This window comes from Dermacentor silvarum, chromosome 8 (genome assembly GCF_013339745.2).
Source record: "Dermacentor silvarum isolate Dsil-2018 chromosome 8, BIME_Dsil_1.4, whole genome shotgun sequence".
NCBI lineage: Eukaryota > Metazoa > Arthropoda > Arachnida > Ixodida > Ixodidae > Dermacentor > Dermacentor silvarum.
The window spans coordinates 165,396,848-165,424,188 of NC_051161.1; the positions used below are offsets into that span (position 1 = coordinate 165,396,848).

The window sequence follows — 27,341 nt, forward strand, 5'->3', positions numbered from 1 at the left end:
CCGTATATTTAGTATATTGCCTAATCAGAATATAATTATGTAGTTATTACCATCGTGTGTACTTTCTTTGAACGGCTATGCTTATTGTTAAGGTTTAGCTTTTTAGACATCATTCGTAATTCGTAGACAGTACTTTTATGCTTTATACAAGGCCCGACGATTTTGTTCCTGGGTGTAACGAGCGGTCGGAAAATTCACCATACTGGTATGGATCTCTTGCGCTTAGAAAATAACAATGCCTCACTTCTTTCTGCCTTAAGACGTTGATATTACAAGGCAAAGAAGGGCAAGATCTTGGGTCAACAGCCGAACCATCCAGTGCAGACGCACCGCGCACAGCTGCGTTGACTAGAGAGCCGCAACATATCCTATCTCAAACGTCTGCTGCATGCATGAAAGTCCCACGCCCGTCACTTACTCTGCAGCCCGTTTTTTTTCGAGTGGCCTAAGCAGCCGTAGAATATATTATCAGCCAACGCGTGATATTGTAGTCAGTATCGGTGCCGCGTCCATTCTGCACGGGCGATCCAAGCAGCTCTCAAGGAGAACGTCTCACGGCTCGCACCATGAAGGCACGCATAGAGGACGGAGTTGTGTATTCGCCATATCCCAAAGTTGATATTCCAACATGTTCAGTCTACACTTCAATCAGTAACTTTCTATCCATGCGACCTGAAAAGTTGGCTGTCGTAAGTACCTTTCATGTCTTCTTCGTCCCAATGGGTTTTTTAAAAAATATAGGGTTTTCGGTGCCAAAACCACGATCTGATTATGAGGCACGCCGTAGTGGAGGACTCCGGAAAATTTCGACCACCTGGGGTTCTTTAACGTGCACCTAAATTTAAGTAAACAGGTGTTTTCGCATTTTGCCCCCATCGAAATGCGGCCGCCGTTGCCTGGATTCGATCCCACGACCTCGTGCTTAGCAGCCCAACACCATAGTCACTAAGCAACCACGGCGGGTACCCAACGGGTTTCGTATCACACATGAAAAAACGAAACTGCGTTAGCAGCAATTGTAATTGTTGTTTCCAATATGATGTCCTTTAGAGCAACGCTGGTTTAACTATACGTGGTTACCTTACAGACCAATTAACGCCGTTGTTTTACTTGAACACCCTAATATTAACACGATAATAAACAGCAATGCTATGCACTGCTATTCTTCTGATTGTCATTTCTTATTGAACATGGCAGTCTCCAACATTCACGCGATATAAATGTTAAATGTTAGCTTGGAAACAAATTAGCAGGTCCATCCACATGTCAGTAATCATCAAAAACAAAAAAAACGTGTGAGCTCAGATGCAACGCTTTGTAGCACCCATTATTTCCAAACGCAACCTAGCTAATGTTGCGGTCGAGTGGTTGCAGTACTCACAAGTATCACTCAATTATAGTGATTGTTGCATGGAAGCCATGACAAATATTTGAGAAGGCTACCCTTTGGGGCTTGTTGGGACTCGGGTAGCGTTTAGGCCGCTGATCCTTCAGCCAAAGGGAGGAGTACGTCCGGGAGTAAAGCGAGAGAAAAAAAAAGGTTTATTCTACATATTTACAGTGGCTCCAGATATGGAAGCACACTCCATGGGGGAGAACTTTGGAAGTATCAGCTCACTACATGTCTGAGAACATATCATAACACGTCAGGACACGGGACTGCACTCAAGGTGTCTCCTTATAAAACATTCGTCTTCCCTAGTTGACCCGACTAGGGAATCAGGTGACCTTGATGCGGCCAATCAGAGGGGTCGTATTGTTCACTGAACTCTGCCTCTACTGTTGCATCTTCGAAGCAAGAGCGAGGCAATCCGGAAAGAGGGGTTCACACTCCTTCCGCGGAAGTTGGTGACTTATTTCTTGCCCTCCAACAGTCATCTTGCCAGGGTCGGGAGAATGGCCTTCACGCTAATCCCCGCTTCTAACGAAGGGTGGCGGTTGTGGTCGGTCGCTTCTAAGCGAGCTTCTTTTTCCGAACGTCACTGCCGGTGTCGAGCCGCGTCGCCAGGTAGGCGGCCGCTGATGAAGGGGTTGGAATCGGGGGAAGCACCCAAAGAATGCGCACTGCCGAGTTGCGGCGCTTGTTTGCCCGTCTCGTCGGTGTCGGGGACTGTCGCCGTCTGGGCGACGCCGATGAAAGGGCCTGCCTCGATAGGAAATAATCAAAGAATGCGCCCGGCCGATTCGGGACGCAACAGGCTACACTGGCACCAGCCAGGTTCAGTAACCTTAATTGCACATTCGGTGACTAATTAGTGGCTCTAAGATTTAACACATAGTGCCACGTGTCTTGAAAGGAGACTGACGACGTTATTTGAGAGCAGCTGGCTCCTGCAGAAACCGGTGGTGACGTAACAATGATGATGATGATGTCTCAATCAATGGCACAAGCCCACTGTCGGGGATATGCCACGAACCGCGTGTTATCATGATTCAAAATTAAAATAAATTAGTTATGAAATAAAGAAGTAATAAAAATAGAAATAAATGTATAATTGAAGATGAGAACCAAACCGATAATAAAAAAATAAAGTAGTAACTAGTAAGTTGTTCAGCCTTTCCTAGATAGGAACAGTACTGTGAACTTGATAATAAATACAGCAAAGGATAGACGTAAATTTTGAATAATAATATTAATAATATTATAATTGTGAAGTTGCGTTTATACTTTTTGAATTTTCCAAATTTATATTTTATTAAAGGATAAAGAAATCAATCACGGATATTTTTAAAATATTAATAAGGCAATCTTTTTGTGTCACAGGGGAAATTATAAATGGCTGGGCAAACGTACCTGTGGCTGTATCCTAACACCGTGGCTCCAACTCAGAGTATAACTGAACTGCATAAACGAAGTCCTAGATTGCAAAGTAAAATTTCTAAATATCTTTCTCGGTGATTAGAAAACCGCCTACACGACAATAAAAAGTGACTGGTGGATTCCTGTTCATTGCCGAAGTAGCATAATGGGGATGCCGCCAGAACACACCTGTGCAAGTAAACATTAAGTAGCGGAATACGGCAAAGTAGCCTTGTAAATGATACTTCGAATTGCCGGTTAGGACACCACTGTCGGTTGCAAGAATAATGTAAATGTATAAAGTCTGTAGATTTCGCTAATGAGACGCTTTTCTTGTGCTCAGTCAAAGAAAACTGCCTATATCTTGCTTTGGGTGGTTAGCACGTGCACTTCTTTTTCTTGTCTGTGTCCACTACAGCAGGTGACATTCCCCACCTTTCTCGGAAAGGGGGGAAATAGTGTCCCTCAAGAAGTGGCGTAAGAAAGGGAAAGAAAAGAAAAAACAGAAAACGAAAACATAGTCAAGGCAGATGCTCACGCAAAAAAAAAAAAAAAAAACACAGTAAGAGCTACAGGAATCAAATACCAAAGTACAGCAGCGGTGAAGCGTGACGTGCATAGCCCCGAGAAACAAAGAGGTTACCGAATTAGCTGCAAATTGGAACGCAAATATAAAAATAATAAATTAAAAAAAGGAAAATCACAAACGCGCAACATATGCAGATGACGTGAACTATGTAGGGCTGGGTTGTTGTCTACGCCGTGTTTGCGCCTCACTGTCCGGAACGACTTAGCAGTTCACGTCACAAATTCGGTGCAGCACTTTGTATGGATCAAAATACAGGCTCAATAACTTTTGACAAAGGCCACGGCGGCGAACAGGGGTCCACACCCACACTTGGTAGCCTGGGCTGTAGCACACTTGTCTGTGGCGGATGTTATAACGCTGTGCATCTGCGTGTTGCTGCTGACCGATGTCTAGCCGCGCGAGCTGGCGAGCTTCCTCAGCGCGATGAGCAAATTCTTCGGCGTCAGTCGTTAAGTGCTTGGCGTCTTGACACAGAAACATAGCGTCCAGCATCGTCTGAACTTCGCGGCCGTAAACGGGGCGAAATGGTGTGAAGCGCGTTGTTTCTTGTACGGCGGTATTATACGCAAAGGTCACGTAAGGCAGGATACAATTCCATGTTTTGTGCTGCACGTCGATGTTTACATAGAGGTTATGTCTGTGGTGGTCTTGATTAATCGCTACACAAGTCCGTTGGATGGTAAGCAGCCGTCTTTCGATGCCTGGTTTTGCTCAGTTGAAAAATTTCCCGCATGAGCTGTGCTGTGAACGCCGTTCCCCTTTCTGTGATTACAGTAGATGGGGCACCATGAAGCAATCAAATGTGACGCATGAGGAACTGCGCTATACCTCAGAAGTGGTGGCTCGTGGGACTGCCTCTGTCTGGGCATCACGGGTTAAATAATCAGTCACTACAATCACCTATTTTTGCCGTCGGTTGATAGAGGAAAAGGCCCAAGAATGTCCAAGCCGACTTGATCGAATGGCTTGTGGGTTGGTTCGATGACCGAGTGAGTAAGACGCCCGGCTCGGCTGCGGTAGGCGTGTGGTTCGATCCCCACCGCCGGACACCCACCGATTAATATTTTTATTTATTTTTTATTTTATTTTGTTTATCACATACTGCGGACCGAATATGGTCCAGGCAGGAGAGGCAAAATATAAAAAGACAAAAATATTCGACCTTGAAAAAGAGACACCAGAATGGACGATGCATACTTATAGAAAGCTGAACGAGATATTGCACGGATAAAAACGTAATAAAAAGAAAAGAAGCAACGCGCAGCGTTAACAATATAGCACATCACAGATAATGCATTCTGACAATCCATATCATTCATCAGGAGCAAGAAGGAGGGAATCATGCGGCAATCCATTCCAGTCTGCTATTGTTTTGGGGAAAAATGAATACTTATAAACATCCGCGTGAGCAAAAATAGGTTCAATATAGTGTTGATGCCTATGACGGGATTTTTCAAATGATTGTGTAGTTATGTACTCTTGGGGATCAATGCCTAGTTTCGAGAAATACAATCGGCTTAGAAATCTAATTCTAGCAATTCTTCTGCGGTCTTTTAAGCCTTCCAGCTTCGCTTCTTGCAAAATAGTAGACGGAGAGTCCCGGCGTTTATAGCGGTTGTATATAAAACGAGCCGCTAATCTTTGAATTTTTTTCTATCTTTTCTATATCTACTGTTGTGTGAGGATCCCATACAATACTTGCATACTCAAGAGAAGGTCTTACTATGGCTTTGTACGCCTTGTTTCTTAGTTCGTTTGATGACCTTCTTAATTTGTGTTTTAGAAAGCCTAATTTTTTGCGAGCTGAAGAGCATATGTTATCAATGTGCGTGGTCCATTTAAGCCTGGATGTAATGGTAATTCCTAAATATTTATATTCTTCTACTTGTTTGATCATGTTACCGTTTATGTTATACGAAAACACCAGTTAGTTTTTTTTATTAGTAAGGCACATCTGTGCTGTTTTTTTTTCAAGATTAATAACCATATCCCATTTCATTGCTCGACCGCACACTCACAAACACTGGCATGGCGCTCTTTGGCCATAACTGACCCTTGCGCCATAAAACACCACAAATCATCAATCATATCCCATTTAGCACACCATTCTGCTAGTAGTTTTAGATTCACATTCAACTCATGTTGGTCAGAAACAGAATTTATAGTTTTAAAAATGACACAGTCATCGGCAAACAATTTAACGGAGACAGTTGATTTGACAGAGTCTGCCATATCGTTGATATAGAGGTTAAACAAGACCGGTCCTATCACAGATCCTTGGGGTACTCCCGAGTAAACATCTAAATTTCCAAAGCATGATTCGTCTACATCTACATATTGTTTTCTGTTAGTCAAATATGTTGATTCAACCCAGTTAATTATTTCGGGAGGTATACCAATTGTTTTCATCTTTAGGATTAGTTTATTGTGAGACACCCTGTCGTATAAGATGGGTACAAGCACTCCCCCGGCCAGGCGTCCGGCTTTCTAGGGGTGCGCTGTTTGGGAGAGGTTCGTAAGACCGCTATGCTTGCTGTGCAAGAACGAAGACAAAACGATAAGAGTGCACCAATTTCAAAAAGTGATGTCTGGGCCGCTACCATGGCGGTCATTTCCCATGGGGCGCCTCAAGCACCTATTGAGGTGGGGGCGCCTTCGAGTTGAGGTCAAACACCCCTTTCCAAGCGTTGAGGTCCCATAATGGACGAGCACCAGGCCGGGAGCCCGCTTGTACCTATTTCACCTCACCGGTAGGTACCCGGCGGCAGCACTTGCCTCCCACAGCCGCGGAGGATGCTCGTCCACAACGCCGTCTGTGGTTGGACAAGAGGCGCCCAGAGACAAGTCCTGAAATCTCTATTGGGCCCTCTTTCGAGATGTGAACCCCCACGACAGCCGAGCACCAGGCCAGCGGACATCTCTACCCATTGGAAAAACCGGTGGGTTCCCGGCGGCACCGGGATTTGAACTCGGTACCTCCCGCATACGTGGCAGATGCTCTACCGCTATAGGCCATCGCTGCGGTGCGATGCCTAGCGGTTTATTGCTAGGCATCGCACCGCTAGGCATCGGCACCGCTGCAACCAAAAGGCTAGGCACCAAAAGGCTAGGCTAGGCACCGCTGCAACCAAAAGAGTTGCAGGACGATATTTCGATGTCTCGAAATATATTCCTGCACCTCTTTTGGAACCACCAGGAGGTAGGCTCGGTCATTCGAACGGGCGTTTTTCATGTACAGCACGTTGTCTCGTAGGCAGAACGTCAATACGCGACAGAGATGGCTTTGTATGGTTGTTGGACGGCCTTCTAAGTGGTCGATTATAGGTCGAATTTCAGCGTCGTCACGCTGCCGCATGATCAAGTCCGATGAAGTAATGGCGCCCAGGGAGCCGTCATCGTCCTCCGACTCTCGACTGTAGATCGCCTTTAGGAGACTCCCCTTGGTAAGTTTTCTTGTACCCGCCGCGGGGCCTCAGTCAGCTTAGCGTTGCGCTGCTGAGCACGAAATCTCGGGATTGAATCCCGGCCGCGGCGGCCGCATTTCGATGGAGGCGAAATGTAAAAACGGCCGTGTGCTTGCGTTGTAGTGCACGTTAAAGAAACCCAAGTGGTCAAAATTGATCCGGATCCCTCTACTACGTCGTGCCTCATAATCAGAACTAGCTTTGGCACTTAAAACACCAGAATGAAGTTTTCTTTTCTGTCGGGGCAATACTGAGAAAATCTTGTAGGCTTCTTTTATTGAGAACAGAATATGCCTGAATGGCGGACCCTTACACGTGCACGTGCACGTATCAAATCCGCAAAACGGATGACCGGAGACTGTCGATGTAATTTCCCTCTACTGCCCAGGCTGATGAAGTGCAATGCTGGTCTTTAAGCCATTTTCACTAGAATGCACAAATGTGTGTTTTAAGTGAAGTTTGCCACCAGAATGTTGGATTGAGGCAATAGACCAAAACTGGCCTGAAGGCAAGGGATGTCGGTAGTCTTGGTGGTGAACCCTCCCAGTTTGTAGATTCAACGCCCTGTAACAATACTGAGCGTCCAGTGCAGTTTTAACGCATATCGTATGCTAGTTTTTGCTCTCATGAGTTCAATTCATCACCATCAATGCCTGAACGATGTGTTTGCCACGCAGGTGGATGAGCAAATAAGCCTGACGAGAGGGCAGTTCTTGTTGCGAATGAAGCGCTATGCGGCAGGCTTCCAGGCGCATGGCATTGGGCCTGCAGACCGTGTCGCTGTTCATCTTGGCAACAGCGCAGAGAACCTTACAGCACTGTTTGCGATCACATTCACTGGGGCCTCGGTGATCCTCTGTAATCCCATCCTCAACCAAGGTACAGCTTCTAAGTGCCGTTCACCGGCGATATTCTGTTTCTACGTCAATGCCATTCACAGATTTCCCGACTATTGCAATTTGAAGAGTTGAAAAATGTGTCCTCCATTGTCAAAACCAAAAAAAAATCGCGTAACTGGCTGTTCCAACTTTTTAGATTATTTTTTAGCGCCATCCTCTCGGCTATAGCACCTGCGATATAGCGCAATGCAGACTGTTAATTAGCTTGATTATCAGAAAAGGCGCCCGTTACAAAGGCGAAATATGGCCAGGAGGCTAGTTAAGAAATTTACTGATCAACTTTTCAATCATTCACTTTAGGGAAGATATTGCACTCGTGAAAGTCAAGTCGTGATGTTTACACTCAGCTGAAATCGTGATACTAGCACTACTTTCGAGGTATGCTGTCTTAAAGTGGGCTACGCAATGAATTGGCCTTCCTATTAATGGCTTACCAAGAGCATGCATCAAGGATTTGGTAATAACTCTAATTGTGACGCTAATCAATATTTATTCAACCCTTGATCCATAAGCGAAAGCGGTGGTAGTCGTAGGATGACTGACTCAATACTGCTCAGCCTAATTTTCGCACTTGCAACATCTGGTCGAAGTGAATATTTGTAAAGGTAATAATTAAATATTTACAATTCACCACCTAGACCTTGCAGTTTGCCGCGAAAGCAACATCCACCCCTTAGTAGACTGAAGTGTGCTATATCCTGCAGGTATTTTTTTTTCGAACTAAAACAACGTGCAATATACAGTAGTGTACCGGTTCACGTACACTGTATAAACGTCTCAAGCAATTTTGTTTTGATTGCAACTATAGGGGCACTCCAGAAAAATTTCTGCCATTGCCGTCAGTGTCGCTTTGAGTGGAATAGGATTCTAGCGAGCTCCGTGTGCTCTAGGTGCTAGGCAAAGCGTGTGAGGGTAAGCCGGGAATGCTCCCGCTCGCCCAGAGTTACAGGGGCTAGACCAGGGTCTAGCGCGAAAAGGGGGACTGGGGGGGTGGGGGGTGGCTGGGGTGGGGGAGGGGGAGGTCTGGGAGGGAGTTGCACTAGACAGGCGCTCATGAACTGCGCCTGTCGATGTTGCATCTGTCGTCCTTCATCTTTTGCAGCGCCACAATAGACCTCTCCTGGGGTACGTCACACCGAACCGGCGACGTCACAGCGTGACGTCACCGGCGCACGTGCAGTGACCCTCTGGTTGGCATAAAACAGCCGCCGCCGGCTTTCTGAGTGGTGCGGTCGTGCGTAGTTGGTGTAGGTGGGTGCCACGTGGACGCGTGTTTTAGGGGCGAAGCTCCTTATAGCAGCACCCGTTCCGTCCCCGTCGTCGTAGTAGTAGTGTGTAACCAGTCTGAGAAAAAAAATTCCGAAGTTGTGTCCGTAGCGCGGAATCGAACCAGGGACCCCTCGCTTCCGAGCGCGCGGCGTTAGCCCACTACGCCACGAAGCTTTTTTTTTTTCTTTCTTTATTGCATTGGTATAACAGTCAAGCTTGTAGTGACAAATTCATAATTTTAGAACTGTTTCATGTGTAACAAGCCTTCCATACGGGGCACCCAATCGGGTACACACTTTTTCACCTTTTCCATTTCGAGAAATGAAATGAGAGACTCGCGAAAGTACTTTATTGCAGGGCGAGCATCAACGTCTGCATGGCGAACCGCCATGCGTGACGTCCAAATACTATGCAGAGCCATTAACATAGTAATATCATATGGAAAACCATCCTCGTTATCAACCATTAGGTACCTTATTCCCTGTGCATCCAAAGGGAAATCCTTCTTTAAGGTCCTTTGCAGGACATTTATTTATTTATTTATTACAAAAACCCGCATTCGCTCGAAGAGCATTACAGCGGGGGGGATATAGACATATTTATACATTTGTGGATGCAAACATTAAACACAGTGTCACACAAGCGAAACAAGGCTTTACAAGCAGGTAAACAAAGGCAATAGATCGCTAGCATCTAGGTATGATACCCGTATAAAACAAAACAAGTACAGAAGTACAGTACAGAAAACAAAACAAGTACAAAATCAGGTAACAGCAGCGCTATAGAGCTTGAACACACTTATAAAACTGAGAATTAGATGCGATGCTTACAACGTTTTCAGGAAGCCTGTTCCACTCAGATGCCGTTCGTCGAAAAAATGAATACTTCAGCAAATCGCCTCTGGAAGTTATCTCCCGAACTTTAAAGGCATGGTCGCGGCGATTCAAAATGTAATTCATTCATTCATTCATTCATTCATTCAGTTTATTTACCAGACAGTACTGGATGGCTACCTAGGCTAAAAGCTGTGTAGACAGCTTGACAGAGGCCCAGGTAGCCGTTACAAGGCAGATACAACGAAACGGCAAAAACAAGATACTTAGCAATAATGAAGTGGACATCTAAGCATACGTGTATGTTGATAAACAAAAAACAGCAAATAAAAATAATATAGGATCAAAATATAAAGAGTGTGTCATCAATACACAAGAAAAAACTGGTAGAAATATGAGTATTTCATTTAAAAAAATTGATACAACAAGATATTTATTACAACACTTTTACAAAAAATGCTCGCAACTGAGATTTCGACATGTATTTTGTTTCTTTGTATTTGTTCAGCAGTAAAGGAAGATTGTATTGTAGCATTTGAAATTTGTAATCTGTTCGAAAACGTGGCAGAAACCACGTGTCTGTGCTGCGTGTATTTAACACAGGTCTGTGTACAGTTAAGCTCGCCGTTGTTTCTAAGAACCGTCTAAATATTTTATTTGAATGATAAAAAGACGCCAGAACACGATAGTCATACATGTTTTTTATGCGAATTATGTTGAAGATTTGAAAAGCGCTCTGAGTAGATTCACAATATTCAAGGTTGGCGATCTGTCTTATAACTTTTTTTTGCAATATTACAAGTTTTTGTATGTTCGTTTTAGTTGTTGTTAGCCAGACCAAACTACAATAATTAATTCGAGAAGCAAACAATGCATAATATATTTTAATTTTAATATTTAAAGGAAGCGCACGACAACGTGACATCGCACCACTGACAGACGCAAGATTTTTACAAAGGTTTGAAATGTGTGAATCCCATGAAAGATTTGAAGATAGTGTAATGCCGAGAATAGTGTGTTCCTCAACTATTTCAATGTCATCATTACCAAATCTAATGACGTGTTCCAGCCTAATAGCCTTGTTTCTGGCTCGAAAAAACATAACTTTTGTTTTTGAAGGATTCATTTTAAGTGAGTTTGAGGAAGACCAGCGAACAATTTTGTCAAGTATATTGTTACAGTCAACCGCCAGTTTGGTCGCATCAGGACCAGAAAGAAGCACGGTGCAATCATCCGCATATATAATGAACTTTACTGTCAAATCAATGTTAACTATGCTATTTATATAAACATTAAACAGAAGCGGTCCCAATACGCTTCCTTGCGGTACGCCTGTCGTTATTGTTAGTAAAGATGATTTGTGCGTGCCGATACATACATACTGGCTTCTGTTTGTAAGGTAAGATCGAATTAAAGATAAAGGCTTACCTCGTATTCCACAGATTGATAACTTATGTGCTAAAATTTTATGGTCAAGTGAATCAAATGCCTTGCTGAAATCTATGAATAAGGCTAGAGTTATTAGTTTCTTTTGAATGTTTATTAGTACATGTTCTTTCAATTCTAATAATGCTGATTCGGTTGACCGTCCCTTACGAAAACCATGTTGTGATTCTGACAGAAGCTGTGTCCTCTGAAAAAAGTTATTGAGCCGATAATGCAGGATTTTTTCAAAGGCTTTAGCAAAGATAGGTATGATAGATATAGGTCGGTAATTTTTAGGCACGTTTTTGTCTCCGCCTTTATATACAACAGACACTCTGGATCGTTTCATTGCATCTGGGAATTCACCTAGTTCTATCGACAAGTTAAATATGTATGCAAGTACGGGCACTATGAATTCAAGTATTGTTTTGATTGGTCTAATTTGGAGGTTGTCTATGTCTAGTGCTCTCGTATTCTTTAATGACATGAAAGTCCTATAAACTTCGACTTCATCTGTGGGATGAAGGAACATACTTTCAGTGCAGATATTGGCCAAGTCATCGCCGAGTAGGGGATTTGTAGCAGGAGTGTTAATGCCAATGAAGTGCTTATTAAAAAATTCTGCGAGAGCATCACCAGTATACACTCTGTTTTCGTGCGTAATTTCTTCCGGAGACGCATTCTTTCTTTCATGCCCTAAAAATTTATTTACTGCATTCCATGCTGCAGAGGAGTCATTGTTTGAAATGTTACCAAAAATATTTTCGTAATAAGTTGCCTTAGCTCGCCGTAGTTCCGCATTTAGCTTATTTCTAACGTCTTTGAACTTCTTCAGTGCAGTAGGACACCTTGTCTTTAAGAAAGCATGGAAAAGCTTGTTTTTGCGATTTATTTCTCTTTTGTGTGCAGGCGTTACCCACGGTTTTCTTATTTTTCTGGATGGTGTGAAAGTTTTAAAAGGAAAATGCTTCATGTAAATGTTCGTAAATGTCGACAGAAATTCTAAATAAGCGTCATTAACATTTCTTTTTTTCATATACGCAGGACCAATCTTGCGAAGAGATATTAGATTTGAAAGCCTCTAAGGCATCACCGGAGATACACTGAACAGTAACTGCGTCGCACTGACGTTTTCCGGTTTTCCCAGGAGCATGGTAACGCATAAAAATTGGACAATGGTCGCTAATTTCCCATGCTAATGTACCAGCGTCACAAATTACAGTTTCGCAGTTCGTAATTAGCAAGTCTAGCGCAGACGAAGTGGACACCGTTACTCGAGTAGGTGTTTTGATTATATTAACAAAGCCTGATGAAAGTAGCCTCGTAGTAAAGTCACGTACAATAGGTGTGTCATCAAGAACATTTATGTTGAAATCACCTCCACAAATTAATGTAAAATTATTTGAGCGAGCGTATTCTAACATTGCCTCAAAATAATTCATAAACAACATTAGGTTGCCGTTTGGAGGGCGATACACCACAGTAGCTAGCTCAGAGCCATTTTTTACACATAAAAATTCGTAGTCATCGGTAATTGCCGAGTATTCTGGTAGAATTTCAAAGTTTTTACAGGTATCAGTGTAAAGAGCGACACCACCTCCACGCCGATTTGTGCGGTTTACAAAGAAATTTTTGTATCCTTCAAGACATAAAGTATCACATCCTTCGTTATACCATGTCTCTGTCATCATAACTATGTCGAATTTAAAAGAGAATTCACTTAGTAAGTGTGTAATAGTGTCGTGTTTCCCTTGAGCAGATCGTACATTAAAATGCAATACAGAGTTTAAGGACCTAGAGCAAAAGGTAATCATATTAGGGGAGACAAACTCTAGGTAATTTACAGCCATTACAGTCAGCCGGAAAAAAAAAACACACACTGTTTAAATTATCTTTTCAAGGTCGTCCTCGCAAACAATCTTTATGGCATCAGAAGTCTCAGACTTCCTGGCGAAGATTTTTCCATTGAAGGTCCAAACCGACTTCCAGTGGTTGTCATGTTTCCGCTTCACAGCCATGCCAAGCAACTTCTTTAGAGCCGGGCAGAGGTGTTCGTTTACATATATCGATGCTGTGTTATCTAGACCAACATCAGAATTAGTAATCCGAGCCTTCCTTGCCTTCTTTAGTATCGCTTCACGTTTTGCACGTGACTTGAATTGAACAATTATGTTTGTTTCCTGAGTGTTACGAGTCGGGACACGATGACAGCACTCAATATCAGTTTCCCTTATCGGCTCACCAACAGCGTTTCCTATTTTGGAAACAATGTCCCTGACATTCTCCCCGTCTTCTTTCAACACGCCCTTTATTTCTAGGTTAGAGTTCCTGGAATACTGCTCCACTTGTACAACACGCCCCTCAAGTTCTTTATTTCGAGTTTCCACGAATGTGTACGTTTCCCTCAGACCTTTATTCTCTTTCTGTAACGCAGCATTTTTAGACATTTCGGCCTCAAGTTTCTTTCGCAAGTCTTCTATAGACTCATGTGCAAAATCAAGACTTTTTGTGATGCTTTGATGCTCATTTTTCAAATCACGGATTTCTGCTCTCAGCTCTCTTTCAAAGCCTTCTCGTAATGTTTTAATTTCTAGCCGGAATTCATCTTTAAGCCGAAGCATTTCTGCCTTCATCTCCTTTTCGAGCTTTGCCAATTCCTTAGCCATGTCACTAGGTACACACAAACAATGGTGTCAAATTTTCGACACCAGTTCACAAGCAGAAACAACTTTAGACTTTGGCAGCAGCGACGGCAAAAAGCAGAAAAAGAAATATCGTACAGACGCTCTGGCACTAACCTGCAGCAAAAAGGCAGAGACGCACTAAGTTGCTGCTTGCAGTTACCCGCCGCTGCCGCCAAGTGAAGATTCCACCGGTGAACAGCTCCTTTTGTAGCTTGAGGTGCGTGACGTCAGGGCCCAGGCTGCAGATAGTCGCTTGCTGTTGATGGCACACCACTTGCAGCAGAAGGGACAGATCAACGCTCGTACAGGCACGTGTACGCAGCCGGATCGGGTGGTGGGTGCGCAGTGCAGACAGCCACGAAAGCAATCTGCAGCAAAAAGGCAGAGACGCACTAAGTTGCTGCTTGCAGTTAGCCGCCGCTGCCGCCAAGTGAAGATTCCACCGGTGAACAGCTCCTTTTGTAGCTTGAGGTGCGTGACGTCAGGGCCCAGGCTGCAGATAGTCGCTTGCTGTTGATGGCACACCACTTGCAGCAGAAGGGACAGATCAACGCTCGTACAGGCACGTGTACGCAGCCGGATCGGGTGGTGGGTGCGCAGTGCAGACAGCCACGAAAGCAATCTGCAGCAAAAAGGCAGAGACGCACTAAGTTGCTGCTTGCAGTTAGCCGCCGCTGCCGCCAAGTGAAGATTCCACCGGTGAACAGCTCCTTTTGTAGCTTGAGGTGCGTGACGTCAGGGCCCAGGCTGCAGATAGTCGCTTGCTGTTGATGGCACACCACTTGCAGCAGAAGGGACAGATCAACGCTCGTACAGGCACGTGTACGCAGCCGGATCGGGTGGTGGGTGCGCAGTGCAGACAGCCACGAAAGCAATCTGCAGCAAAAAGGCAGAGACGCACTAAGTTGCTGCTTGCAGTTAGCCGCCGCTGCCGCCAAGTGAAGATTCCACCGGTGAACAGCTCCTTTTGTAGCTTGAGGTGCGTGACGTCAGGGCCCAGGCTGCAGATAGTCGCTTGCTGTTGATGGCACACCACTTGCAGCAGAAGGGACAGATCAACGCTCGTACAGGCACGTGTACGCAGCCGGATCGGGTGGTGGGTGCGCAGTGCAGACAGCCACGAAAGCAATCTGCAGCAAAAAGGCAGAGACGCACTAAGTTGCTGCTTGCAGTTACCCGCCGCTGCCGCCAAGTGAAGATTCCACCGGTGAACAGCTCCTTTTGTAGCTTGAGGTGCGTGACGTCAGGGCCCAGGCTGCAGATAGTCGCTTGCTGTTGATGGCACACCACTTGCAGCAGAAGGGACAGATCAACGCTCGTACAGGCACGTGTACGCAGCCGGATCGGGTGGTGGGTGCGCAGTGCAGACAGCCACGAAAGCAATCTGCAGCAAAAAGGCAGAGACGCACTAAGTTGCTGCTTGCAGTTAGCCGCCGCTGCCGCCAAGTGAAGATTCCACCGGTGAACAGCTCCTTTTGTAGCTTGAGGTGCGTGACGTCAGGGCCCAGGCTGCAGATAGTCGCTTGCTGTTGATGGCACACCACTTGCAGCAGAAGGGACAGATCAACGCTCGTACAGGCACGTGTACGCAGCCGGATCGGGTGGTGGGTGCGCAGTGCAGACAGCCACGAAAGCAATCTGCAGCAAAAAGGCAGAGACGCACTAAGTTGCTGCTTGCAGTTAGCCGCCGCTGCCGCCAAGTGAAGATTCCACCGGTGAACAGCTCCTTTTGTAGCTTGAGGTGCGTGACGTCAGGGCCCAGGCTGCAGATAGTCGCTTGCTGTTGATGGCACACCACTTGCAGCAGAAGGGACAGATCAACGCTCGTACAGGCACGTGTACGCAGCCGGATCGGGTGGTGGGTGCGCAGTGCAGACAGCCACGAAAGCAATCTGCAGCAAAAAGGCAGAGACGCACTAAGTTGCTGCTTGCAGTTAGCCGCCGCTGCTGCCAAGTACAGGCACGTGTACGCAGCCGGATCGGGTGGTGGGTGCAGGAAATGTGGTGCGAGCATGTAGTTCGTTTTGTCTATGCCAGAGCGCCCATGGAAAATATTATGAAAGAACTTCAGCCTAAGATACCGTCTACGATCGCTCAAAGTCTGCATTTGCAATCTGGTCTTCATAGCGGTGACGCTACTTGTGCGGCGATAGTCACCGACTATGTACCTGGCTGCTCGATTTTGTACGCGCTCCAGCAAATATATCATGTTCTGTTGATAAGGATCCCAGAGTACACTCGCGTAGTCGAGAATAGGACGAACGTATGACGTGTACAGGACCTTTTTAACGCCTTCAGGGCACGCATGGAAAGCGCGAGCTAAAAATGCAAGGGTTCTGTTGGCTTTATTTGCGGTTTTTATTATGTGTTCGTTCCATGACAGGGTATCCGTAAAGTATACACCAAGGTACTTGGCCTCCTTTACATGCGGTAAACTGACATTGTTGATAACATAGGAGCTTGGCGAGTCTACCTTTTTTCTCGAGAAACGAATGTAATTGCATTTCGTTGTGTTTAGAGCCATGCGCCAGGTGCTACACCATTCAGAAATTTTATTCAGATCAGATTGAAGAATTTTGATATCAGCTGGAGTGTCAATTGAGCGATAAACAACACAGTCATCTGCATACAACCGTATTTTCGAAGTGATTCCTTCTGATATGTCATTGATGAAGATTAAGAACATCAAGGGACCTAACACCGATCCTTGCGGTACGCCAGACGTGACAGGAACTGATGATGATTTCGAACCGTTGACAATGGTAAGCTGACTACGAGAAGAAAGGTAGCTTTCCAGCCATTTAGACACATTTTCAGGAAGACCAAGGTGGGCTAGCTTGTAGGATAGGCAACGATGACTGACTTGGTCGAACTCTTTTCTGAAGTCTAAGAACACGCAATCTACCACGGATCCTTTATCAATCGCGGACACAAGGTCGAAATGGAATTCGACCAATTGTGTCTCACAGGAGAAGCCCTGGCGAAATCCATGCTGGTTCTGGAAAAAATAGCTGTGCTCACTGAGATGTTTAGCTATGTTGCTATACAAAATATGCTCCAATATTTTTGATGCTTCGCATAACAGAGAAATTGGGCGGTAATGTTCAACATTATTTTTAGATCCTTCTTTATGAACCGGTACAACGTTTGCAACTTTCCATTCGTCTGGAACTGTTCCCATTTTCAGTGAAAGTGTGAACAGACGATGGAGAAGGCGACTCATGGGGCGTGCACATTCCTTCAAAACGCGGTTAGGTATCATGTCTGGCCCGTTTGCTTTGCTGGGCTTTATGGCGCTCAGGAGGTGGAAGATTCCTTCTTCAGAGAGCGAAATTGCGCCCATCGGTTGCATTACTTGGTGAACATCTGGCAAAACGGCATTATCTCCGGGCGAGTCTGCCTGAAACACTGATTTGAAGTAATTATTTAGGACGACAGCTTTGTGTTCATTGTCCGTAATAGTTCCATCCACCGTAAGAAGATGCGGTATACCTATATCTTGTTTACGATTACTCTGAATAAATTTCCAAATTGATTTGCTGTTATTTTTTATGGACTCTTCCATACCCTCAAAAAAAGTTTTTTTGGCTTGACGAATTTTGCTCTTGAAAGAATACTGAAGTCCGGAAATTTTATTTAGGATGGCAACTGATTTGACCTTGCGAAAACGAACTAATAAGCGGCGCGTTTTATTAATAATGCTGCGAATTTCACGCGTCATCCATGGTTTGTCCCTTCGTCTCTTAGAGCTAAGTATTTTCGATGGGACGTGTTGTTCAATCAAAGTTAAGACTTTCGATCTCAGGAGCAACCATGCATCACTGACATCATGACGACTGCATTTTGCGTCAAACGTGGGGTAAAAAAGGTCTAGCTCATCTCGGATTGCGCCGTAATTGCCTTGATTGTAGAAATACACTTTTCTTTGAGACTGCTTACTTTTATGCCGATGCGGATACTTGAGAGAAGATATAACTATTTTGTGGTCGCTTATGCCAGGCACACATGTAGTATCCTTTACAATGGTGGATTCATTTGTGAATAGAAGATCCAGAACGCTGGATGAGCCTGAGCACACCCTTGTCGGCTCTAACACATGCTGAGATAGGTTTAAGCCGCTTACGAAGCTTCCCAGGGCGTCGTGCAATGCTGAGTGGGCGAAAAATGTGGGTTCTTCACGATTCCACAGTACATCCGGAACATTAAAGTCACCTCCTAGCAATATAATATCATTTTGTGTCGTCATAAGTTCTTCATACAGGTTTACTATGGGCTCAGCGTTCACACCGGGTGGTCTGTAAAATGACCCTATTGTAAGCGTTCTTCCGGTTGACAGCGAAATCTTGCACAGTGCGACTTCACATGTTCGACATGTGAAGTCGCACAGTCGCACTTCACATCTTCACATTCGACATCCCAGAAGAGCACGCCATCCCAGCATTCCAGGAACACGTGTTCAATCATTTCAGGTTTCCGGCACAAGAAACAGTGGTCACCCCACGGGACGAAGAATCCCTTATCAGAAAGCCAAGTCTTAACTGGCAAAACGCCTGCATGTAATTTAAAGAAGAAGGTTTTCACCCCAGGCAACCCCAGCAATTCCGGACATCGCCTTTAGTTCACAGCTTTTACACCACGTGGCGTACGGACCTTTAAGATTCGAAATTCGCGCGATGACGCACGAAGTGTACTGGACGATAACAGAACACACGTTTTAACAATAAAACAAAGAAAAAAAAAGGACCGCTGACACCGTCGAGCATGGACGAGCGCGAATCAGGAATGGCTGATCTGATAACCGCCGCGCGTATAAGACGAGCGGCCAGCTAGTCTACTGTGAATCAGCAGTTTTGCTGCTATTGATAGGCGTTCAGAGGCTCAGCCCTGCTTCGAGAAAGTGGATGCAGAATCTTAAAAGAGCGGCCTCCGCCCCCCCCCCCCTTTTCCGTCCATCTTTTCCTCGTCCAACTTTTTGTCCGATCGAATCAAAAAAGCAAAAATGCCATTTTGGCGCTTCATTTCTCGAAAGCTGATTCTAAAATAATAATGCAAGCTTGCTAAATGGTGGCGATGGGCGCATGTTTCAGGATATGCAGTCGCATGATTGACGCCCTTAATCTCGGTTGGCCTCAGTTTACGAGTTCATTTGCGCATTTGCGTCCATGTGCCTGACTGAGTTATGTTCACTGCCGCGGAATTTCCGTTTTTCGAAGGCGAAAGCCTTAGGTGCATGGCGATATTTTCGGTGCCATTGGCGGTGACCTTGGTGAAACCGCGCCGTAACGAAAATGGCCGACGCCGCAAAGAGTAAAATAACGTCAACAAATGCTCGGATTGACGTCAGTTTTCTCAGGGACGTTCCTGTGAACAAAGTAAATTAGTGGCTTTGTAAAGAAAATTTGCTACATTTCAGCCGAACACCTTTTCTAAGCTCTTGGTAAGCGACGGGTGTAAATGCAGAAAATCATCTGTAACTGGTCAGTGTTCAAAGACCTGCTTCACTGTACAGTGGCATAGCCAGAAATTTTGTTCGGAGAGGGGGGGGGGGGGGCTCACGTTGCAGCGCGGCCTCCTCCTTATAGAATTTGTCGAGGGATCAAATATCTGAATAATAACTGCATTGCTATTGCCAATGTCATTGTATATTAGAGGCTGCAAACAAACTACTGAATGCTACCCACTGTCAAGTAAAATATGTATTTTTTCATAAAAGAATATATTCGTATGTCCCAAAAATTGTGGCCGAAATAACTGATATCAATGCTTCCGCGTTTTTTTTTGTCTATTCAATTAGTAAAGAAAATATCACACGAACCAGCAAAGCAGTGCATACAGCTGGTGTGAAAAAAGTAAAGGCCATGAAAAGAACAAGTTGAGCACAAATATCTTGATAAATCCATGTCATTAAAGAACCTTGTTTACTTTTTTGTGCAGTCGCGAGCAGAAGTTTGGAGACCATGGCATCAGCAAAAAATTTAAATATATTAAAGCGCAGCTGCGCGGCCCCCAACACGCGCACCTAGGCTCGCGCTCTTGATTTCAGCCGGAATGCCCAGGCTGCGATAGGAAAAAAAATAAAATCGTGGCAACAGAGATGCTCGGCCTTTCTGTACCGACGTGGGAGCGGCCCGCTACGTGCTGACGCGCGTTCCGAGGGACCATAAAAAGTTGTCGCAGTTTCACCTGAAAGGCGAAGCATCAATTGCGATAGCAAATTTGTAGAGATCTATACGGAGTAATGATAGTAGCTTTATCAGCTGTATAAACTTGGACATGCAGCAGCACCGGCAACACGCAGAACTGTTGTCGACGCCGTCGGCGTTTTGCCCGCGTTCGCACGAAACGCGTGCGGCGTTGGTGACTGTTGCTGGAGCCTCTGATATAAATAGGCACTTGGTTCTGCAGCTAAACGTCGCCTCCCTTCCTTCCCCCTCCCCCCCCCCCCGCGCCCTTTCGTGCGTCGGAATAAGGCGTGTTTGCTCTGCATATATGGTGATTGGAAAGAAGGAAAGAGACGCCTACTTCTGCAGCCCTTAAGGGAGCACGGTGCAAACCGCGCGTTTGTTCTCCGCCGTGGGTTCACTCCCCGTGAAAGCGCGCGTCCCTCGCGCCCTTTCACTCACACATACAGCGTTCGGCGGCGCGCGGCGACGATTTCATCTCCATTGACGTCATACGGAACCTCACGGCGACGGCGACGGCGACGGCAACGGCGACGGCGACGCCGACGGCAGAAATCTGCTTTGGAGTGTCCATATAATTGCTATCGCAATAATAAAGTTTTATCATACCATCATACCATACCTTTGGTCCACAAACTTTTGCTCATGACTGTACATATGCAAAAAAACCTCGATGACGCTGTCCTTAGTTGAAATAGATTGCGCATGAGCAGTTGTTACCGGTCGTGTATTGTAATTACACCGATAATATAGTTGCAACAGTGAGTACATATAAGAAGGAGGAGTTCTGCAAGATGTATATTAGAAATGCGAAAATAGAATGGAATATACAAATGCGAAGATACAAGTTTATAAAGGGCACAAAGGTGTCGCTGGAAACAAAATGCACTGTTTGCATACACAAAGCCTCGCAACAAAATGTTTAAATATATGTATAAGTTTCCAATAAATCTACGTATTTATGCATACGTCACTTTATGTATTGCGTCAAACAAGACAAATAGACATGTTGTGCAGTCACACATAGTAGCTCTACGCATAGAAAGACAGACGACCCAGGCAAGAACAAAACTATGATCGCAGAAATCGTGATATGTTCCGGAAGAACCGCCTGTTGGGCTAGCTGGTCTAATATAGTTACTTTCAGTTTGGCAGAACAGTTTGCTTCTCCTAGAAGCTGACAACGAAGGTGGATTTGTTGTTATGCCCAAAGGCATGTTCAATAAAAAAGCCCAAGCGGCAGTGGACAAGAACTTTGCAGCTGTTTAACAAAGTGCAGTGAGGGTTAAGACGAAGTTCATCAAATTTTTTAAGGACTTGGAATTGAATGCTCTTGCTAGTGCTATTAGAAATAGTAAGGGGAACAGTATGAAGGTTTTCTTTTTTACCAAAACGCATAAAGTAGATGTCCCTTTCAGAACCATTGTTAGCGAAGGGGGGGGCTTGGCAAAAGAATGTTAGTCAGTTTTTACTGAAGAGCCTTAAGTGACTCACGGTTGTTTATCCTTTCCGCGTGAGGAAATCTGAAGAAGTCACTGAATATGTGAAACACAACGAGAGTATAGATTATGGCTTGTCTGTCGACGTTGAGGACTTGGTTTATTCAGTACCTCAAGATAAGTTTTTAGTTGCTTTTAGGAAGTGCATTGAACAGAGTGGCGAATGCGATTTCCAAAACTCCGCTTGCTTGTCGGTTCATAATTTAACGCTTTTAGAATTTTACTTGGTGTAACATTTATTGTTTTTAACGAGCAGCCTTTTCTGCAACGTAGAGGAGTGTGTATTGGGTCTTGCGTGGGTTCGATTCTATGCGACATATTTTTATGTGATATTGACAGTGTGCTTGATTTGAATTTTAATGGAGGGAAGGTATTCAAAGTGTTTCGGTACGTCGATGACTTTTTAATTGTTTTAAACAAAGAGGACGGTTTCACTGCCACTGGGAGTATTTTAGATGTTTTTATTCAAGCTGGGCAGGGTTTGAGTTTCACTCATGAATTGCTTGGAACTGAGGGGTTACAATTCCTGGATCTCAGGCTAAAATTTAGTGTAGGCCAGGTTTGCTGAGAGTACCACCCACGGTTTAAGAAGTGTCTCCTACCTTTTGACTCTGTCCACTCTAAAGTAGTAAAAATGGGCATCGCATTACAATGTCTGGATGCAGCGCTCCGTAGGTCATGCCCGCATTATTCAATGCAGCATAGCTTTGACAATCAGATTGGTCGCCTACTAGCAGCGGGATTTCCTGAGTTGCTTGTTGTTGCGGTGGCCGAGTCTATCCTGCAGAGGGTAAAGAACAGAGCTGGAGCGGAAAGGGCTGAGACCCAGCGATGGATGGCGAGACCCGTAGCCATGCCATATATGCATCAGGTCTCGCACAACACCTGAAGAAGGTCGCGAACAGACATCGTATTCCTGTGGTCTTCACGGCTCCTAATAAGCTATCCAGGCTCTGCCCTCGAATTTGCGGTGACAGGAAAGGAGGTTGCCAAACCAGCCATGATAGCCGCTTCGTAGGGTGTGCGACAGGAGTGGTATACTCCGTCCCCTTGTTGTGCGGGAAGGTGTACATCGGCCAAACCGAACGGTGCATAAACGACCGGCTCAGGGAGCATGCGTTAAGAAAAAATAGGACAGGAATGCACATTTGGTTGCCCACATCATTACGTGTGGTTGCGAGGCACGATTTTATGAGACCACTAACTAAGGCAAATCAACAAACTACACGGCTCGAGTGGCTCTAGAAGCATTCTACATCCACAAGAACTCAGATATTTGTATAAGCGAAGCGTCAATTCTTTTGCACGTTGCCGAACTGAAACTATTTGAACTCTGTTGCCTGAGGCAGATAGTACTGTTAACTTTTTTAGATTTCTTTTTATCACCTCGCATGGGAAAGGGGCGTGACACTGGTGTACGTGGTCCACCTTATAAATCGGAGGGTTTGTTGACTGAAATAAACGGTTGGTAGTAGCGCTCGTCCGCGTCTGTCGTATCTTCGTGTTTTGTGCGTACTTTTTTGCGCTATGTCTGAAAGTAACTCGTGATATGTACTTAGGCCATGCGGTGGTCGCGACAGCGCCATATGGGTAGATAATAGAGGAATAATGCAGAAATCAGTACTAAAATGTGTAATTTAACTGCCTGCAGAGCGGAGACAAATTTTCTGCACCCAAAATTAAGGAAGGGTATTGCTTCGGTTCAAAAAAAGAACTAAAAGCGGGTAGCTAAAAAGGAAAAAGACCAAACGAAAGCCACAGATGATGCGGCAAGTTAAACTACCCAATATCGGAGTGTGTTTGTTGGGAAACGCCGCGAGGGCCGCGCTTTCAATAAACAAGGTCGGTAAAAATTGGTTATTGATGTCCTCGTAATTTTCGTTTTCACACGATAATTTTGATCATGATGCTAACTGCTTGAATAAACGGCGAAAATTTCTGCGCTTTTAGAAGCTAATGAACAGTCATACGTTTTCATAATTACGAGTTTATGAACCTGAAGGAACAGAACTTTTACTTGCATTGATTTTTGCCGCTTCGCTATCTAAAGGACAAACTTCACTCGGCGGCGAAGTTTAGTGAAGCGGTCAATGACTTCGGACACGTTCATGCCGACGTTTCTCTGGACGTATATAAGCGCCTGCCTAACCATGTGTTCCTCAGACATTGTAGAGCGCAAGTAGTTTTTTAGTAATCTCATGTTACATATATGCTATCTGCGCTTGAAGTGGTCACTGGAAGGGTGACTAGAATCTGAAGCCGTTTCTACACATTTACATAGAACCTGCAGTCGCAATGAGAGATCCTTGTTTAGGTACCTTTCACAAACAGTAAACTGTTGGATACCGGCAATATCCGTTGTTTCGTCAGCAAATATGGAGAAGCAGCCTGCACCATTTACTTTTGCATCTAGGCTTTCTTTGATAATTTCACCACAAATTTCTATAATTTGGTTTTGTACACCCGGGCTTAAACGCGACGTATTACTGGAGCAACATCCAAATGGTTCTTCAGATATGTATCTCCACAATCAGCTCGCAGATGAAGAAGCGCTCTGAAAATACCAATATCTTCAGGGGGGATTTGCTTAAATCCATAGGACCACTGTCCCTATGGCCACGGAGAGCCAGACCTAGTCGTCCGCAAAAAAGAACCGCCTCAATAATAGGTTGTTAACTTTCTTCTGTTTTCTCTTATTTTACTTTGCCTGCCCTGGTCCAGCTGATTGATCACATCGGGCGCCCTTCCTCAATATGTTTGGAGAAAATTATCAGCTGCCAACTGGCAGTCACGTTCATATTTAGTATTTTCGTGTGTCAAGATTATTCCGTACTCTTGACTACGGCATCCCCCATTGCCCCCTGTTCAGATTCGGGTCGTTAAAATCAGTCAGCGAAAACTACCGGTATTTTACGCTGGGCAAACAAGTCAAGCAATTGTTTCTCGTGGTGTCTGCGGCGGCCGCATTTAGATGGAGGCGAAATGCGCAAACGCCCGTCTGCTTGCGTTGTAGTGCACGTTAAAGAACCCCAGGTGCTCAAAATTAATCCGGAGCCCTCCACCACGGCGTGCCTTACAATCAGAACTGGTTTTGGCACGTAAAACCCCAGAAAGAAGAAGACGTTTTTTTATCCGTCTCACAGCCTGGGGAATCCACAGCATGATTAGGTACTTAATACGGGTGTGGCTAATGTTGCTGACCATGTCGCACCGGCGCTTTCCGAGTTTTCATTTTTTCCAACATGTGACGGCGAATTCGCTTTTCTAGTTCATAAAACGCACCTGATACTCTTAACGGTAGGAGTAAGGGGTCGTTGGCATGCTCGTTGAGCGTTACATTTATGTGACTTCTACAACCTGTGCTGCCGCCCTTTAATTCCGTGTTCCATCTGTTGAAAATTGAGGTAGCATAAACATTTGTAACGCTAAAGCGTTGCACTCCCAGAACTGGGGCGCTGCGGCGACGGCAGCCGAGAGCAGACGTGCCTCGCATGAGCTCCGCAGATTTCACTAATTGCGCCGGGTTAATTGACTTTAATCGACTGGATTTCAACTCCACCGTGTCCGTGAACATCTCTGGACTCTGTTGACACCATTTTTGGCCCGGTTTACCAAGTGAGTTCCGAATTTTCGCCGTTTACCGGTGAGCGCGGAGCTAAGCCTCATTGGCCTCGCCTAGGCTTAGCTCGAGTACGGCCGCGGCGCACAGCTGCGTCGGCCGCCCGGAGGCGCCGGCACCCTCGGCGCCCGCCGCGCTCGGCTCCCCGACTCCGAAGATGGCCTCGGCATCATCACAACTCAACGCTGCAGTGACCCCCAACCGTTTTGCGGCCCTCGCCATGGAAGACATGGAACTTGGCGCCGACGAGAGCAACAACACCACCGCGCCGTCGAGGACGACGGAGGTACTCAACAACGCTGGCCGCACCGCCGTTGCGGTCCAAGGCAACACAGCGACTTGAACCCGAGAGACACCGCTGGTTGGAAATTTACTGCAACGAAGCAAGTAAGTCAAATTCAACTCCAGCCTCAGGCTAGCAAGGACACTCAAAACAAGTCAACCTCGCAATTCAGTGAAAGTCAGGCAAAGAAGATCGTAGCAAGGGTTACCAAATCGTCGCGTCTACCGGTAAACTTACCGAAAGAGGAGCAGAAAATCATTATGAGACCAAGAGGAGGGCTCTGCCTCGCAAGGCTCGAGGTCGACGTCGTCCTATCAGCGGTAATTACAGCAGCAAGCGTTGCCAAAACCGAGGCCATGGAAGACACCATTTGCACGAATCCTACGCAAAATATCATCGTGGTAAGCACACCAGATGAAGAGCTGGCAAACAAGTATGCAACCGTGCGCTCCCTGTTCATCGGGGGCAAAAACTACGAAACGTACGCCTACCGCACCGCCCCGCACGGAACGGCAAAAGGGGTTATCAGAGGCATAGCGCTAGACGCTACAGACGAAGAAATACAGAATGACATTGTGCACCCAGCCAACCCAACAGCGCTGGAAGCACACAGGATCGGAAGCACAGCGTCAGTGGTAATTTTATTTCAAGGAACCAAGGTTCCGAGGAGTGTCAAGTACGGCCCGTGCATAGTTCCCTGTGGACTCTACAAGCAACATTACGATGTATATAGAACGTGTGGGAGGGTTGGACATCGTGCCGATGTGTGTCCCACGCCGGAGATCAAGATTTGTTTCGCGTGCGGCGCACCGAATCCAGCACCCGATCACGCCGGGCAATGCAAGCCATGTTGCAAGCTATGCGGCGGAGCGCATGCCACGGGAACGGAGGGCTGCACACGCAAATATAAGGTGCCCTTTGTCGTCACCCTAGCGCAGATGGGAGAAAAAGAACAATGAAAGGTCAACACTATCACAAGCGGACTTCCCGGACTTGCCCCCGCCTTCGCGAGGACAATGGAAACAACAACAAGAAAAGCAGGGCGAAAGGCCTGGAATTCAGAGAGGGCGGAGCCTTTCGAGGAAAAGAGATGAAAGCCGAGGCCGCTCTGCGAGCCAGGGAATTACCACACAAGAGAAGATGAACTTCAACCAGGGAAGGCAACCACCAGCGCGGCAGCTCAACTTGGCCCAAGCCACGTAAGACACCAAGGAATGGCTCACACTAACTCTGCACAAGACCAAATCAACAGAGCGCTGCGGCAAGAGAACGAGCAACTGAAGAGGAGCTTGGCCGAACTGAACGCCAGGCTTAACTCGTTCATCAATGCGCAGAACAGTCAAGCACCGAAACAAAGGGAGCACTCATCCCAGCAGCCAAAGGTACAGGAAGCAGCCCCGCAACCCCCGGCACCGAACCCACCGGTACCCGAGGAAGAAAAGGACAACATCGAAATGGAAGAGCAACCATGCGCGGAAAATAACACCGAACCCGAAACGGGAGAGGCAGACAGGTCTTGCGGACCGGCACCAAAGAGAAGGGCACTCGAGGGAGCCCGAGAAAGGCGATTCAACATGAGACTGGACAGACTCGAGGAAAGGCAAGACCAACGGGAGGCGAAAATAGACCGCCTGGACCAGAGGGTCGGAGCACTCGAGCAAAGAGTCGGAGCACTTCAGCAGAAGGTAGACACACTTGAGCGAAAGGTTGACGCACTCGACCGCAAGGTAGACGTGATCATCCAAGCACTCGTTGCAGCAGGAATTATCCCACAACCACCACTGAACCTAACAAC

General features: G+C 45.9%; 1 protein-coding gene across 1 annotated transcript in view; it reads left to right on the forward strand.

The window, feature by feature from the left end:
• Positions 1 to 476: 476 nt before the first annotated feature.
• LOC119462558 (uncharacterized) overlaps positions 477 to 27,341 on the forward strand; it is a 181,919-nt gene continuing 155,054 nt past the window's right edge. The window contains exons 1-2 of the mRNA XM_049672274.1: positions 477 to 689; positions 7,531 to 7,732. Of these exons, the coding sequence (XP_049528231.1) occupies positions 567 to 689; positions 7,531 to 7,732 (325 nt within the window). The 5' untranslated portion in view covers positions 477 to 566. The remainder of the gene's footprint in view (positions 690 to 7,530; positions 7,733 to 27,341) is intronic.